Source organism: Orcinus orca, chromosome 8 (genome assembly GCF_937001465.1).
Source record: "Orcinus orca chromosome 8, mOrcOrc1.1, whole genome shotgun sequence".
NCBI classification, from domain to species: Eukaryota; Metazoa; Chordata; class Mammalia; order Artiodactyla; family Delphinidae; genus Orcinus; species Orcinus orca.
Window position 1 is genome coordinate 51361646 of NC_064566.1, and position 18612 is coordinate 51380257.

The 18612-nt window shown below is 40.2% G+C and overlaps 1 protein-coding gene across 6 annotated transcripts in view; it reads right to left on the bottom strand.

The window, feature by feature from the left end:
- The window catches only part of RAB6A (RAB6A, member RAS oncogene family), an 88274-nt gene that overhangs the window by 6410 nt on the left and 63252 nt on the right, over nucleotides 1-18612 (bottom strand). For 5 of the 6 annotated variants that reach the window (XM_049714281.1, XM_004279774.4, XM_004279773.4 and 2 more), the window contains 2 exons: nucleotides 17277-17343; nucleotides 14205-16260 (listed from right to left, as the gene is read on the bottom strand). In XM_049714281.1, the coding sequence (XP_049570238.1) occupies nucleotides 16196-16260; nucleotides 17277-17343 (132 nt within the window). In that variant the 3' untranslated portion in view covers nucleotides 14205-16195. Of the gene's footprint in view, nucleotides 1-7510; nucleotides 7632-14204; nucleotides 16261-17276; nucleotides 17344-18612 lie in introns of those variants that run through there. The other variant, XR_007479000.1, reaches the window with a different exon arrangement.

The following is an 18612-nucleotide window of genomic DNA, read 5'->3' on the forward strand; positions in this document are numbered from 1 at the left end:
CCATTCTAATGAGGTCTCACTTGGAAATAAGGAATGTGTTACTGGAAACAGGAGAAAAGGCAATCCTTATTATGAAGTGGCAAAGAGCTTGGATGAACTGTGTTCGTGTCCTAGTTTTTTGTAAAAGGTAGAACTTGTAAGTGATGAAATTGTTGTCTGGCTGAAGAAATTTCTAAAGCAAAATGTTGAAGGAACAGCCTGGCTTCTCTTGAATGCTTATGGTAAAATGTGTATTAAGAAACAAAATTCAACTGAGTAAATTTGAAAATCTAATTGGCTTGGGAATTCCTTGGTGGTCCAGTGGTTAGGACTCGGCACTTTCACTGCTAGGGCCCAGGTTTAATCCCTGGTCAGGGAACTAAGATCTGGCAAGCCACATGGCATGGCCAAAAAAAAACCACACAAAAAAACAAAAAATGAATTGGCTTTATTCAACAACTCATAAATTGGGCAGCATCTCACCTAGCAGATAGAAAGAACCTCTGAGCTATACAAAATAGAAGGCTTTTTTACATACAGAAGAGGGCAGGAAAAGAAGTTTCTAGCAAAAAATGGATTGTTTCAGGCAAGGTGACTTCCTAGGGGGGACAGATAGGGTCTATTGGGTGGATTACCTTACTAGTGCTGGCCAGGTAATTCCAGATTGACTGGTTAAAGGTCATATTCCAGGGAGAGGCTGAAACTCCAATTAGGTTAGGTACTAAGTCTTGGTTTGCTGACACACGGCTTAGCACAAGTGACGCCATTTTGGGTCTGTTGTTTCTTTTTTAACAATCCATCCCTTTTGATCAGACTTTTAGCCTTAGAGATACGATCAAAATTTAAGGTATTAGCATCATTCCTAGCTACCATTCTGTAGTCTTGTAGCTTTTATTGAGCCTTTGTGTATATTCACAGGTCTTTTTTTTTTTTTTTTTTGGCCACACTGCACAGCATTCAGGATCTTAGTTCCCCAACCAGGGATCGAACCCGTGCCCCCTGCAGTGGAAACAGAGTCTTAATCACTAGACCACTAGGGAAGTCACCAGGCTCCATTTTTAGCCAGTCATTTTCTTCATACTTTTTCTGGCATTCCAGTCTTAGGGAGATCATTTGCTTGGTTGTAGGTGGCTGCAAACATGCATTTAAAGTTTTTGAGAGAATACAGCACACCAGGAGGACTACTGTAATTAATATGTTCAGGATAATTCCCAATGTTTGGAGTACACTTTGGAGCCATGGTCCCCAAGACCCAAACAAATCAAAATTTAAAAGTCAAAGAAAGATCACTTGAAGAAATCACTTTCTGAAGCCAAGAGGCTTGTTCGGTAATCTTACGTAGCTGAGTTTTAACTTACCCAGAATTGTTAATCCAGGTGCAGCAAGTAGTGCTAACCATAGCACAAACACCTCCTTGTTCAGCTAAAAAATAATCAGTCTATCCTATTATCAAGGACAACTTCAGCCAGAGTTTGATTTTTGTTGGACAGCTATTGTTTTAGCAGCAGATTCTGCAGTATGTTCATTGTTAAGGAGAGGTTCCTTATCATAGCCTTATTTGCATTTACTCTTAATTAGGAATTAGGGCTCTGCCAAAGGAAGCAAATCCTGAAACCGAGCGGGGGCCCTGTGGGGCTCCTGGGCATGGAGGCCTTTTTGTCTCCCATTTCTTGTAGGCAAGACTCTGGCTTCCATGACCTTCCCTGAGTTCCAAAGGGCAGATTTGGAACAGTTGCTAATCACGGGAGGAGCAGTCAGGAAACCACCTGAGGCAAGAATAAAGGGACCAGAGAAGCTCATCAAGATTAGGAGACCTTGACCACCTGAGACCCTGCACATACCCTAATCTTATCAGCAACCCCACCCTTTTGAAACTTTGCAGAAGAAGAATGCAAGACTGTTACTGCCTTGATCCTTACCCCATACCCCTGACCATAAGACCTGACTATAAGACCTCTCCCTATTCCCTGGGTGGGGGGGGGGCACATTTCTTGAGGCGCTAGCCTGCTGTGTTCCCTTTTTGCCTGGCAAAGAATAAAGCCACCCTTTCTTTTTCCTCCAAAACTCTGTCTCCGTATCTCATTTTGGCATTGGTATACAGGGAGCCAATATTTTGACATCAATCCTGAATCATGAATGCCTCCTGGTAGGTCCTTTCTAACTTGAAGATATAAATTCAGGGGAGCTGGGACTTCCCTGGTGGTGTAGTGGTTAATAATCTGCCTGGCAAGGCAGGGGACACAGGTTCAAGCCCTGGTCCGGGAAGATCCCACATGCCACAGAGCAACTAAGCCCATTTGCCACAACTACTGAGCCTATACTCTAGAGCCCGTGAGCCATAACTACTGAGCCCACGTGCCACAACTACTGAAGCCTGCGTGCCTCGAGCCTGTGTTCCACAACAAGAGAAGCCACCGCAATGAGAAGCCTGCACACCGCAACAAAGAGTAGCCCCCGCTCGCTGCAACTAGAGAAAGCCTGCGTGCAGCAATGAAGACCCAACACAGCCAAAAATAAATAAATAAATAAATTTATATTAAAAAAAAAAAACCAGGGCTTCCCTGGTGGCACAGTGGTTGAGAGTCCGCCTGCCGATGCAGGGGACACGGGTTCGTGCCCTGGTCCGGGAAGATCCCACATGCCGCAGAGCGGCTGGGCCCGTGAGCCATGGCCGCTGAGCCTGCGCGTCCGGAGCCTGTGCTCTGCGGCGGGAGAGGCCACAGTGGTGAGAGGCCCACGTACCGCAAAAAAAACCAAACAAACAATAAATTCAGGGGGCTGACCAATGTGGCATCTCAGCTTGTGAACAGTTAAGGGCATAGTTAGATAATGTAAGAGGCACTTTCTGGTTATGCTCCAGCCATCTAGGCATTCATAGGCCTAAGGAGAATGATAACTATCACAGATAAGGATAAAACCTGTCAGGGCACAAACCGTTTCTGCTAAGGTGGCACTGTTAGTGGACAGATTGGATTTTTTGATGATAAATTCAGCAGTTGGAAAGGTTACTCCCCTTAGCAATGGCCTGGGAGATACGGGTTATGGTGTTATCTTTCCAGGCCAATGCCAGAGTAAAGGAAAGAGAAAAGAAGAAAGGGTTTCATGTTAAAGTAGGAAGTCGTTCTGAGGTGGAAGCAGTCTACATCGATGTTAGCTACTTCTTTTCCCTGTCAACTTGACTTGGAGGTCTCCAGCATCTGCACAGGACCAGATGTCAGGTGGTGCCTTCTTTAGCTGTGAGATATGTACCCAAGGTTCAAGTCCCTGAAGTTTAACTGCTATCTGGATAGTGAGGAAGACCTAATATAGTCCCTTCCAAGGAAATTTAAGGGCAGTCTGTTCTTAGTGATTCCTAATCAGAAGGGTGGGGAAAAATTAGAAACAGTAGTTTGGAGAATCATAGCCAGATATTTGAGGAAACTAAAACCTTAAAGACAATTAACAGGACTAGAATCGAGTATCTACAAAGATGCAAATATAATTTTTCTCTCTACAATTATCCCCATTTTTTACCAAACATAATCATAGTAAAACTAATTTGTTTGCAATAAACTTATCTTGATTATTTACATAAATGCAACAAGAATATTAATTGACCATATAAGCTCTTTTTAAGCCTGCTTTGCTGAAACTTTTCATAAGGAATCTCAGATTGCACTCTTACAGCCTCTGAGGCCAGTAAGCCAAGCCAAGAACTCACCATCAGTTTGGGTGAATTCTTCTCTTCTCAACGTCCCCACAAAGATCTTGAGGTTCCTGGGCCTGCCAAGCAATGACCTTCCTTATTCACCTCTTAAGGCTGCTGGGAACCCTGTAAGCAGAATACCAGGCCAATTTTCCCAAGGGGCTTTATTGGCTTTATAAAGTCAACAGTTTCCTTTTTTTCTCTTTTTTCACCATGCCACACAGCTTGTGGGATCGTAGTACCTCAACCAGGGATTGAACCCATGCCCCCTGCAGTGGACCATGAGGGAATTCCCAAGTCAACAGTTTCTTAAAGCTGTCTGGTCATATTTGACTCTATGCACATCTCTGTCAAATGTGACATTCCAGTCAAAGCCTTGGTAATATAGCTAATGTTTCCAACTGTGCCCTATTACAAGGAGAACAGATTCTTATTGCTTAACAACTATGTTTAGATTACCCATAAAAACTTCACAAGACATTAGACAAAATCAGCCATCATCCCAAGCTATTTTGTTGTTGTTGACAAATTTTATAACAGAGATAACATGAGCTCACTTAACTTTCAGTACATCTAGGTAGAATAAGAACATTATATTTAATGCTGATAACTCTAAAGACATGCCTGTTTTAATTAAACCAACAAACTTAAACTAGCTTTCATTTACTAAAGATTAATCTTAGATCATATGAACCTGAAAAAACATTTAAATCTCTATTATATTTCTGAGATTTTTAGGAATACTTAATTCATAAGTGCTTAATTTTCTTTAAGCCAATCAAATAAGAGTTTTATGAACTAATTTTGACAATACCACCCAGAGGTAGAAAATACATCAAACACACACACACACACACACACACACATACACACACACACACACACAGATATAGATATGGGGGGGGACATAAAAATACAGATAGACACAAACAGAGACCTTATAGCTTTCATTTAAAACTTTTAGCCATGAGACAGGTTATGGTAATGCAAAACTCACTAGCTTATAGAGTTAGTTAAGTTTACCTGCTCAGATGGCTAAAGCTTTTTCTACTAATATTTCTGGAGAAGACCTCTCCCCCCTCCCCCTTTTTTCCCCCCTTCTGTTAAGAAATAATTCCCTGAAGCTTGCATTTCAAGGAGAAGGTCTAGATAAAAAACAACAGTTCCGGGCTTCCCTGGTGGCGCAGTGGTTGAGAGTCCGCCTGCCGATGCGGGGGACACGGGTTCGTGCCCTGGTCCGGGAAGATCCCACATGCCGCGGAGCGGCTGGGCCCGTGAGCCATGGCCGCTTAGCCTGTGCGTCCGGAGCCTGTGCTCCGCAACGGGAGAGGCCACAACAGTGAGAGGCCCGCGTACCACACACACACACACACAAAAAAAACAAAAAAAAACCCAAAAAAAAACCCCCCCAAAACCCCCGAGAGGACCAGGTAGAACATTTACATATAAAAGACATGGGGGAAAAAAATGCAAGCTCCTCCAGGAAGGACTTTTGTTCCCTAAGGCCAGAATTTTTACCATAGTTACAAGTCTTTTGAGATTAGGTTAATTGTTAAAAAGGAAACAGTGAATTGTTTCTGGAGCCAAATTTTTGTTTTTGTAAAGATCTGTAAGATAAGGACAGTTGCTTTTAGTTTATTAAGGAATCGCATTGCAACTTAAATGACATCATAAGTTGGTCCACCCACACAACCACATCAGCTTCAATTTGCTTTTTTATTTTTATTATTTTTTTGTTGGCCATGCTGCACGGCTTGTGGGATCTTAGTTCCCTGACCAGGGATCAAACTTGGGCCCTCGACAGTGAAAGTGCCCAGTCCTAACCACTGGACTGCCAGGGAATTCTGTTTGCTTTTTTATATATCAGGAAGATTTCCAGCTTAGATGTAAATCAAAAGATTTCTATGTTCTGGATTAGAGCTCTGTGTCTTTGGAATGTTTTAGTAAATCCTTCCACAAGGCTTTAAAATTTAAGGCTTTTCTTTCCCACTGTTTACATAGTTTTATTTTAGCTTAAGGGAGAAGGCCTAAAAAACTCTCTTAAATATCTTGTTAGTTTCTAGCTGGGACAAACAGTAAATATTTCTGGTAGTATTGAACAACCCTCCTTGGATGTAAGCGGAATCAAAAAGGGTACAAAGGATACTACCTTCCCAAGATCCAGAGTCACTCCCAAAAAGTAGCCAAAAGAAGGAACTGACAACCTGTATGTCCGAGGCAGGCAGAAAGCCAGGCCAAGTTCTTAAGACTCAAGACAAGATAAGCAAGAAGGCAATAACTATCCCTGGGAGGGACTTCCCTGGCAGTTCAGTGGTTAGGACACAGTGCTTTCACTGCCATGGACCCGGGTTCAATCCCTGGTTGGGGAACTAAGATCTTGCAAGCTGTGTGGCACGGCCAAAAAAAACAAAAACAAAAACAAACCTATCCCTGGAAGAGAAAGAATCAATAACAAATGGGTCTGGATTTGGAAAGCAAGGGACAGTGTAAAATTTAATTCTCCTCTCTCAACCAGGTACCACAGACAGAGATTTGGGAGAGCTGATCTGGTAAGAATTCTCACTCTTTGCTGGCTTCTGCCAGTTTTCCCAGGAACCACTCTGTAGGCTCTGGTATCTATCAGAATTTGGCAAGATTCTTCATTAATTTAATTTTAAATTTTTCGCTGTTTAAGAGATTAATGTAGAAGTTTATCAGAAAAATCCCTCAGAGTCTTGTCACCTCAGGGAGGGGCCCATTTGGGGGCCCTCCTTCGAGGGTAGATATGGGGCCTTCAGCAAGGCTACTAGCTTGGCAGATTTTGTTTACAGTCTTGCTTGTTTTTTTTTTTTAAGGCTGCGCCGTGCATCATGCAGGATCTTAGTTCCCCAACCAGGGATCAAACCTGTGCCCTCTGCAGTGGAAGCAGTGTGGAGTTCTAGCCACTGGACCTCCAGGGAAGTCCCTTAAATGATCTTATTGAATTGGAACATTTGTAATAATGGACTTTGTAATTCTAGGTTGTTTTCAATAAGATTTTTGCTTTTTTTGTAGATATCTATGGCTTGCGGGACCATAGTTCTTAGACATAAACTAAGCAGTTGTGCTGGAAGGTGGTGTGCTCAACACTTTGGAATTTAAAGATCCCATTTTTATTAAATAATTAATTAGCTAAGATTCTGGGTCTCTTGGACCCAAACTAATACTTTTTTTTTCTTTAATTTGGTTGTGCCGGGTCTTAGTTGTGGCTCATATGCTCCTTAGTTGTGGTATGTGAACTCTTAGTTGTGGCATGCATGTGGGATCTAGTTCCCTGACCAGGGATTGAACCCGGGCCCCTGCATTGGGAGCATGGAGTCTTAACCACTGCACCACCCGGGAAGTCCCCTAAACTAATACTTGAAAGGGATGTGCAGCTGAATTGGGAATTGTGTGATGTTTTACAGTGTACCTTGTTGCATGGAAATTTTCTTGAGGTTGGCAGGTGGCCTAGTGTCAATCTAACCTGTTCCATAACCAGTTTATCCTAACAAAGGAGTCTTTGGGTCAGTGGCAAGTGCTCTATTAGCTTTTACATGCTCAACGCATGCCCACCAATTTTGTGGCTGCTTCCAAGATTTCCATTAGCAATAGCCTTTACCTGCACAAAACACAATGGACCCAGTCCAGTTTAAGCCTGGATCCAGTCTGGTTTTTAAGTCAGACCCAGTGTGACTCTGGCCAGAAACCATCAATAGTCCCTGATGTGGAATCTGGGAATACAACCAAATCCTGGGGTTTTCCACTCAAAATGGGGAACAGTGGAAAGCCAATTAGATTGGGAGCTCGATGGAAAGAGAGCAGAGCTCAGAACTGAGGGGAACTTACCCACAATCTTCAGAAATGGCGAGAAGGAGACCTCAAAAGGGTTCGTGGGTATGCCTGTGTTTCTTTATGTCCCTAAAGCCATCAGAAGCGCCCTTCCTCAGTCCAATTGCTGCCACCACATCTGTTAAAAAACAAAATTCAGCTGAGTAAATTTGAAGATCTAATTGGTTTTATTCAATGATTCATGAATTGGGTAGCATCCCATCTAGCAGATAGAAAGGAACTCTGAGGAGCTGTATAAAATTGAAGGCTTTTACAGGCAGCAGGGAATGGGAAAAGGAAGTTTCTAGCAAAGAACAATGTTTTAGGCAAGGTGACCTTCCTATGGGGTCAGATGGGATCTATTGGGTGGGTTATCTCACTAGTGCTGACCAGGTAATTCAAAGTCAAGTGGTTAAAGGTCACATTCCAGGGAGAGGCTGAAACTGCAATTAGGTTAGGTATTAAGTCTTGGTTTGTTGACATGGAGTTTAGCACAAGTGACTCCATTTTGGGTCTGTTGTTTCTTTTTTAACATGTGAGAAGAAAGAAATCATTTAAAGGTAGAATTCTTAATGAAAGGGAAAGCAGAAATTTAAAACTCGAAAAATTCTCAGCCTATCCATATTGAAAGAAATAAGAAAACTCATTTGAGAGAGAATGCAAAGTGTGTGGCAGGATCTGATAAGAAGATTGGTATGGATCTACCACTCCAACAGAAGCTGGGAGCTATTCAAGACAATGGGGAGATTGCTTGGTCATCTAAAAGAAGACAGGACCTATTATCCAAGACAATAGAAGAATGACCCCGAAGGCACTCCCATCACAGTCCCAAACTGAAAGGGCATGTGGGGCAGAACAATTTCAAAGGAGAAGCTTCTGCTGCCTGGCACTCTCTCACATCCCAGGCTCTGCTCCCCCCTCCCCAAATTCTGGTACCTGGCACCTCAGCTACCCCAGGTGTAGTGCAGGCCATGGCGATGGTCCTTCCAGAGGGCACAGGTAGTAAATCTTGTCAGTGTCCTCAGCACCAGATGTGGCTACCTCCACCCAGATTCCAAAGGATGGACTGTTTTGGAGCCTCTGATGTGCAACACAGAGGGCCGCTTTTGGGTACAGTAGAGAGCTCCTGTTAGAGCAATGCCCAGCAGAGTTGTGGGGATGGGAGTACCCTCAAACCCCCAAACTGGCAGAGCCACTGGCATAAGATTCCACCTCTCGAGCCACAGGCACGGGACTCCAACCCATGAGAGCTGGGGTGGGGCCACCCGTTAGTCCAAAGTGCAGGTCCCTGCCCCAGCGTGCCTTAAGGTTTTGGACTTGCGTGGGACCTCTTATCCCTTTTTTCTTCTCTATTTCTCCTTTTTGGAATAGGAACATCTATGCTACGACTGTCCCACCATTGTATTTTGGAAGCACATAACTTGTTTGACTTCATGGATTCATAGCTGGAAACCAATTGCCATAAGCTGAATCTACCCTGAATCTCACCCATGTAAAAAATTAATAGGGACTTCCCTGGTGGTCCAGTGGTTAAGACTTCGCCTTCTTATGCGGGGGGTGCAGGTTCCATCCCTGGTCAGGGAGCTAAGATCCCACATACCTCGTGGCCAAAAACCCCCCACATAAAACAGAAGCAATGTTGTAACAAATTCAATAAAGACTTTAAAAAAATTAATAAACGGAAGCTTCAATTAAATAGTCAGGAGACCAGAAGAGGGAGCTCTCAAACCATGCAATGACAGCAGAGCCCAACAAGCAGACAGACTAGTCTTCCTTCCTGGCAAGGACTCAGCCAATGAAAAGTCATGGGCTTTGTTCATAGTCCTCCCAACTTCCTTTTCCCCTCTATAAAAGCATTCTCCTTTCCTTGCCTTGCAGGGACTTGCCATGGTTGCAGACCCCAAACTGCAGTTCTCCACTGATTCTGAATAAACCCCTATTTGCTGGAGAAATAACCTGGAGTCTATTTGTTTTAGGTCAACACCCATATCTAATTTAGATGAGAATTTCGACTTAGACTTTTGAGTTGACACTGGAACAGGTTTAAGACTTTTGGGGTTACTGGGATGGAATGAATGTATTTTTCATGTGAGAAAGACATGAATTTTGAGTGGGCAGGGGCAGAATGCATGGTCTGAATGTTTGTGTCCCCCCAAAATTTACATACTGAATCCTCCAAAAGATGATGGTGTTAGTAGGTAGGCTTTGGGAGGTGCTTAAATCATGAGGGTGAAGCCTTCATGAAAGGGATTAGTGCCTTTATAAAAGGGGCTCCAGAGAGATCCCTCAGCCCTTCCACCCTCTGAGGACACAGCAAGAAGGTGCTCGCAACAAACTGGGAAGAGGGCCCTCACCAGGTGACTGTGCTGGTGCCTTGATCTTGGACTTCCAAGTCTTCAGAACTGTGCAATAAATTTTCTGTTCTTTATAAGTTGCCCAGTCTGTGTTATTTTGTTATAGCAGCCCGAATAGACTAATACAGAAAGACATCCTGCGTTTATGGATTGGAAGACTTAATATTAAGATGACAAACTACCCAAAGTGGTCAGAACAAAGCAGCAAGACTCACACTTCCGACTTCAAAACTTACCACAAAGCTACAGTAATGAAAACAGTGTAGTGATGGCATAAGGACAGACACATAGACAGATGGAACAGAACAGATAATCCAGAAATAAATCCTCACGTATATGATCAGTTGATTTTCAACAAGAGTGTTAAGACCATTCAATGAGGAAAGGACAGTCTTCAACAAATGTTGCTAGGAAAACAATATCCATATGCAAAAGAAGTTGGACCCCTACCTTATGCCATTTACAAAAGTAACTCAAAATGGATCAAAGACCTAAGCTTAAGAGCTAAAACTATAAAACTGTTAGAATAACATGGCAAAAAATGTTCACGACATCGGATTTGGCAATGATTTCTCCAATATGACACCAAAAGCATAAGCAAAAAAAGGAAAAAGATAATTGGACTTGATTAAAATTTAAAACTTTTGTGCATCAAAGGACACTCTTAGAGTGAAAAGAAAACCCACAGAATGGAGGAAATATTTGTAAATCCATGTATCTATCAAAGAATTAATAACTAGACTATATGAAGAACTCCTATAACAACAAAAAATAAACAATCCAATTTAAAAATGGTTAAAGGACTGAACAGACATATCTCCAAAGTTTCTCAGTAAAACAGCCTGCAAGGAACTTAGCAAAATAGACATCCTCCAAAGAATATATACAAATGCCAAGTAAACAAGATGTTCAACATCATTAGTCATTAGGGAAATGTAAATCAAAACCACAATGAGATAGATACCACTACACGCCCATTAGGATGGCTACTATTAAAAAAATCAGAACATAAAAAGTATTGATGAGGATGTTGAGAAGTTAGAACCCTCATGCATTGCTGGTGATAATGTAAAATGGTGCAGATGCTGTGGAAAGCAGTTTAGCATTTCTTCAAAAAGTTATCACTTGATCCAGCAATTCTACTCCTAGGTTATACACTAATAAGTGAAAACAGGGACTCAGATGCTGGTACACTAATGTTCATAACAGCATTATTTAAAATAGCCAAAAGATAGAAACAACACAAGTGTCCATCAACAGATGAATGAATAAACAAAATATTGTATATACATACAATGGAATATCATTCAGCCACAAAAAGGAATCAAATCTGATACCTGTTACAACATGGATGAACACTGAAAACATCATGCTGAGTGAAGGAAGTCAGACACAAAAGGACAAATATTGTATGACTCCAGTTATATGTGGTACCTAGAATAGGCAAATTCATAGAGACGGATAGCAGAATAGAGGTTACCAGGGACTGGAGAAAGGGAGAAAAGGAGGGTTATTGTTTAGTTTGCATTTCTTAGAATTTTATATAAATGAAAACATAAAATATATACTTTACTTTTTTTGTCCAACTTTTTTCACAAAGGATAATTTTCTGATATTCAGGTATGTTGTTGGTATCAACAGTTCATTCTGATTTATGGCATACTATTCCACAGTAAGCATGCACCATGATTTGTTTACATAGTCACCTTCTGATGGACATTTGGGTTATTTCAAGTTCTTGGCTAATACAAGTAAAACTGCTATGAACATTTGTGTGCAAGTCTTTGTATAGACACATGCTTTCATTTCTTGTGGGTAAATACTTAGGTGTGGAATGGCTACTATATATAAATGTATATTTAACTTTTAAAGAAACTTCCAAACTGTTTTTCCAAAATCTCATGTAGCTGTGTATGAGAATTCCTAGTTGCTCCTCATCTTTACCTACACTTCGTACGGCCAATCTTTCAAATTTTAGCCTTTCTGATATGTATGTAGTAGTATTTCATTGTGGTTTTAATTTGCATTTCTATAATGACTAATGATATCAAGCAATTTCTATGTCTTTTCTATCAAGTTATGAGAGTTCTTCATATATTCTGAATACCTGTCCTTTATCAAGCATGCAATCTACAAATATTTTGTCTGTGGCTTGTTTTTTGTTCAGTTCTTTCCAGGCTGTCTTATTAAGAAGAAACTCAGTTCCTCATTGGCTGTAGGCTGCCCTCAGCTCCTTGCTGCTGGGCCTCTCTACAGGCAGCTCAAACGTGGCAGATTGCTGCATAAAAGCAAATGAGTCAGATTGTGTGAACAAGACAAAAGCCACAGTCTTTCATAATCTAACCTTCAAAGTGATGTAATTTTTGCTGTGTCCTATTTCTTAGATGAGAGTCACCAGGTGCAGCCTATATTCAAGGGGAAAGGATAATGCAAATGTATGAGTACCAGGAGGCAGATACCATTTCAGAAACTGCATTCAGAAGATACACAGATGCCTGTCACAAATACTATCTTCAAAATTCTTTGTTTTCAGTACTTTAATTTTCCTGATTTTCATCTCCCTGGAATTTCTGAATGTTGCTATATATACTATTCTCCTAATCTTTATTTTTCTGTTTCTTTGCTTTCTAATGAAAGAGTTCAATTGAATGTTCTCACTAATTCAATGAATAGAATCCAGTCTACTACTTACCTGTGTTTTTTATTTCAACTATTATATTTTTCACTTAATATATTCATTTTATGATTCTTGTTCCATACTGGTAGTATTTTACCTCTTCAATATTTATCATGCCATCTTTAAATTATTGGTTGTCTTTTCAAGTAGTTCTGCTTCAAATGGTATTCACTTTTTCTTTTGAGGAAGTTTTCAGGTATCCAACTGCTCTGACTTATGAGTCCAAATTCTCCTGGGGTATGGGTTATAACTCTGGGATGGTATACTGGGCAAGGATCAAAGACCAGAATGTCAAGTTTTAAGATGGGGAAAGGACAAACCTTGGGACAAAGTTCTAGGTACCACAAGACCACATGTATTGTTCCCATTCAGTATCATCTCACCAAACTTTATTTCAAGGCCTTACCTTTAAACCCAGTTTAGGAAGAAGCAGCTCTTGCAGGAGGCAGTCTCCCTAGATCACAGTCCACTAACTGATGCTTTGAAAGGGTAAAGAGTGAGTGAAAGGCCTAAGGCAGGCAGGTTATTCCCCACCTAGTTTCATCAGCTCCTCACTTCTCAGGGATTTTTTATATTTTTTCTGCGCTGCGCGGCTTGCAGGATCTCAGTTCCCCAACCAGGGATTGAATTTGGGGCAACGGCAGTGAAAGCATGGAATCCTAATCACTAAGCCACCAGGAAATTCCCTCTCAGGGATTTTATACTGCCCTGACATTACCGCTGTGGATACCTGAGCCTGTAGTCTGGGCTGTGGCCTCCATTTCTATAGTACAGGGGAGAGCTGTGGTTTACCCTAAGGCCTGTTTCCACTACTCAACTCCATCTTTGCAGTGAGAAAGTATGGCTGAGGTCTAACATAACTTAAGAACAGGTAGCAGGCTGGATTTGGTGCGAGGGCAGTTTGCCACCCCTGTCCAAAGGCAAAGGTGGAGTTAGGAGTGAGGATGCATAAGCAGAACTTAAACTGCTTTTCTTAACACATCCTATTATTGCCTCCACCAGTGGCCCTATCTTTCTTTTTTTCTTTTTTTTTTTTTTGCGGTACGCGGGCCTCTCACTGTTGTGACCTCTCCCATTGCGGAGCACAGGCTCCGTACGTGCAGGCTCAGCGGACATGGCTCACGGGCCCAGACACTCCGCAGCATGTGGGATCTTCCCGGACCGGGGCACGAACCCGTGTCCCCTGCATCAGCAGGCGGACTCTCAACCACTGCGCCACCAGGGAAGCCCAGCCCTATCTTTCAAGTTGCAGCCACTTTCCCTCACCCTCAACAGTTGAAAAGAGTCTTGTGACTCCCCAGGGGTTTCTCAGTTTTGTTGTTGTTTTGCTATTTTTCTGGATTCCACATTCCCTTTATAGTCCTAGGGAGGAAGTAGCATATGGTAATTCATCACTTTGGCAGGAATGGGAAACCAAGTCAATAAATGTTTTCTTTTGTGTTTATTTATACATTTTTTGGGCAGCAAAACTGTGTTTATTAAAAAAAGAATGCACTATGAACACACTTCACTGCTTTGGTTGAAGAACCCCAGCTAAATAAAAAGACCAATATTAAAAGCAGCATTAACTGGTTACTGCCTTAAATATACATTAAAAAGAATCAAATGCTACAGTGTAGGAACACAATCACCCCCATGTCAGAAATCACAACTTCTTCCAAATAAAGAATATGACCCATCGCCATATTGAATTGATATTTATTTCAGGACATGCCATGTCAAAATAAAACAAAAGAGTCAACCCTTGCCTTTAACAATAATATTGTATTATAAAAGCACTTTACAACTCCATCCCGTCTTTGAGTACAAGTTACTGGGGTATGTGGGCTAATGATTATCTGAAAGCATTTCTCTATTCAGACCCATAATCCAAGTGCTCTCTGAATATTATAAGGTTGGACAATAAGTGGGAAGTGGAGGAGGAAGAGGGGAAGGAATAAGGTTCTCCCAGTTAAGGGTTTTGTTGCAATGAGGGGATGAGGAAGTATGAAGATATTTTTGTTGCCTTTTCATCCTTATACTGTGTTAAGTAATGCTTACAACATAAATTCAGCAGGCTTTTCCTGAGCTGTAACTCAGAAATTTTCTTCCTGCAAACAATGTATTTACAAATGTATTTATTAACTTACACAGCAATCTCACAATAACTAGTAAAGATTAAAATGGTGCACTCCTAGTATATTTGTTTGCAGTGTTTTAAGGGAAATACATATTGCCATTGTTATGAAGCTCTAAATAAAATATCTAAAAATTGAAAGTAGTTTTAAAAAAGGCAAAGAAATATCACCAAAGAAAAAAGATTAATTGTAGCTTAAATATAAAATTAAATCACTAGTGAATTAAGCAAACTATACAGATCTAATAAAAAGCAAAACTGGATTGAGAGAACATAAAAAAATGCTGAAAAATAAGGCATAAATCTGCATATTAAGTTTTATTTTCATTCTCTCCTTTCCCTCTTCTATGTATGCTTTTTCAGATCTGCCTCTAGGGCTTATAAGAAAACTGTTTCCACTTTCAATTTGACCTCAATTGTCCTGGGCAAAGTATTTGCTATTCTCTTGAGGATTCTTTAGTTGGTAAGGTTTAGATATCATTGTTTCTACTAGTTACAGTAGTTTCGATCAAAGTGCCAAATTTAAATTCTTCCACTGGTTCTTCTTAAAGGAATTTGATTACTACAGTGCCTTGCCTGCACAGCATTTCAAAAAAAAAGGAAGAAAGAAAGGAAGGAAGAAAGAAGGAAAGAAAGAAAAGGAAGACAGAAAAAGAAAACCCAAGAGAAATCTATTGCCTAAAAAAGTTTAGTTTTGTTTTTTAAACAAACAGAAGAACTCGATTTTGACAAATTTAAAATCCTGGAAGAAATAGATCTTAGAAGAATTAAATATTTAAAACCTGTTCTGAAGCACTTTTACTTTTCTCTCCCAGAGTCTAACATGTGAAAGAATCATTTGTTTTGGTCAGAAATATATTTTATGTTCATTTACTTGTAAGTACTCAGTATGTTCATTAGGACTCATTCTGAAGACACACCAGAACCCTTTCCTTATTCCAGCACTGCCTACCATGATAGTTGAGTTTTGACCTCAATTAAGGTCTAACTAATTTATATCAGTGCTTAAGAATAATTTTGGATATCTTGAGAGCAAGTGGTATTGCTAAAACTGAAGGATAATTCCAATGGGCTTGGTGTGACTACTGCTTTGCCCCCTCTTGTTTGTTTTGATGGAGGAAGGACTGGAATAGGAAATGGGGTAAAGAACAAGCAAGTAAAGTAGGGAGAGATCAAGTAGGTAGGCAAGTGCTGCTGTGAACAACTGCTCCTTAACCAAGCCACATACTGTTGAGATTTCCATCATTTTGAAGTACATTCTCATAACATTAAAAAGGAAACAAAAATGTTAAGAAAATGTATCTAATTTTTAAAGTTACCACTGGAATATGCTGCAATTGTTTGGCTTTTTGTAAAATATAAATAATGAAGACACTGACTTTTTTGTGCTTGTGAAGCTAATAGATCATCTCCAAGAGACAGGCAGCAATGCTGAATTGCAATACGTTATTACTGAAGGGAAAAGGTTCAAGCCAATATTCACACTGCAGTCAATGAAAGAGTAAGGGGGCCAAAGCAGTGAGCTTCTGGAGGAAAGTTGAAGATGCCATGGGGGATTAGCAGGAACAGCCTCCTTCGCTGACTGGTTGCTCCTGAGGCTTTTCCAGTTTTATGTCAATCACTGAAACAAAAGCTAAGGAACTATAAATGGGAAAGTACAATTCCAATTCTGCTGAACATCGACAATTCTGCTAAGATCCCCTTCCATTCCTATTTGGCTTCAGAGACTACTCAGCCACTATTTTCTATATAGCCCGCTCACCATATAAGGTGCTCATATGGAATAAACTTGCTTATATCTCCTATATGCAGCAAGGTTCAGAATAAGGTTAATTCCTACTCATGGAAATCTATCCTAAGGAAATTATTCTACAGGAGTAAAAAATCATATAAAGATGATGTTCCTTAAAAAATTATCTATAATAAAAATCTGATAATAGCCTATAAGAGAGTTCCACAACAGGGAGAGAATTTAATAAATAATGGGGCTTCAACTCTATAGAACACATTATGCTGCTAAAATAAAGGCTTAGAAAACATAAAACATTCAGAAGTGGGAAGAGCTGAATACAAAGTGCTATGAATTCTATGGCTTAATAAAACTGTCTGCATATGGAAAAATACTAGAAGGTAAATATGAGACAAACAAGGAAAATATCAAAATTCAAAATTCTTTTAAATAACTAATATTACACGTGCTTCATTCTGTACCATTTCTGAAAGAAGAGACCACGATAAAGCTCCAAACTTAGTTATCTCCTGCCTATGCCAAGTAGACAGTTCAAATGATAGAAAAAGCAGGGGAAGGAAATATGATATATATTGTAGGGAAAAAGCCCAGAGCCAAGGGATGTCAAAATTAAGAAGCAGGAGGGTGGGACGTTAAGAGTTTCCTGCTCATTAAAAATCAAGCAAGCAAACAAACACAAACCTTCTCACTGATTAATCGTAGTGAGCAGCAGCCTGCAAAGAATGCAACTGGATAACCAGATCTCATTCGTTATAGAAAAACTTTTTGCTCCTAAACCATCAATTCTTGGCTGTAAAAGGCAATGGCATAATATTCCTAAGCCAACCAAGTGGGGCTCTAAAGACTTGTAGTAACAATAAATTTTCCTGATGAAACAAAAAGGATACTGTCTTCTCTGCTTCTGTCCTGTGTGCTTTCCATTCCAGGTAGAGCTGCTGCAACACGTCGGAAGAGCTGTGGAAAAAGAGACGTGATAATTGGGAGGGAAAATTTAGCAAAAGGTATCAAGTAAAGGGATGACCACTGGATGGTTGAGTTAAAGGATATGGCTTCTGGGTTATTCCTTAGACCTTAGCACAATGAAAGCACATTAAAATGTCTATTTATTCTAAAAATGAATATCATGTGAAAACCAGCATGTCAAATACAAAGAGGATCCTTGCTTTCCAACGGGTGAGATTAGACATGAACAAATAGCTAAGAACTAAGGAGCAAAAATATCATTTGAGTCATAAAAACAAACTACTACAGGAACTCAGAGTAAGGACAGAATGTTCATTTAGTTAAACTGTATAGTGGCATTCCTATCTTTTATAATGAGGTAGGTTCTAAAGTTAGCGTACATATGGAGAAAGTCAATCTAGTCAAAATTGCCCTTGATAAATCCTTAGGAAATCACTATGTTAGAAACCACCATACCACACTCAATCCTGGTGAGATGTTCACTTTGAGAGGCATGTGGGAACAGAAACTGACTGAAGGAACAACAGATTCATACTCTCTACTTCATGTCCAATCCTAGCTATCCACTTACTGGGAAGAATGGCAGGTAAAACTGCAGATTATTTCAATCATTTCTTTTTGTTAGGCATGCAGTGTAAAATTCCTATAAATTAAAATGCATATATGATGTTAACTACCTTATACTAAGTACCTGCTTACTTGAGGCACTGTCTAAAGTTCTCTAGGGACACAAAAATGAACAAGATGTGCTTTTTAGATTCAAGGAGCTCACAGTTTGGCAAAGGAGATAGACTCAAACCATTCCTTGTGTTACAATGCAATGAGTGCTATGAACTAAGGAAGTAGAAAATGATATGGCAATACAGATGTAAGAAGGCCCTACTCAAGAGGCCGAGAAAAATCCTCAGGCAATGACATTTGAGTTGGGATTTAAAGGCAGTTTTAAAGATTTCACATGGTTGAAAAGCATACCATACAAAGCACTCAGAGTTTAAGCACTCCATAAATGTTGCTGAATTAAAATGAGAAGAAACAGAAAGAAGGCCAAAGATGAAAGAATGGAACTATAAGTAATCTGTCTAGGGAAAGAAGTATAGAAAAGGAGCAAATCTTTATCTGTAGGCAATAAGTATGATGTGGTAGGATTAAGGAAGACCTGAATAAAAGTATAATTGTCTTGGTTCTGTAACGTTTAGTAGCATTTAGAGATGTGCCAAAGTTAGGCATTAGCCTCAATATTCAACCAAAATCAGCTTTAGA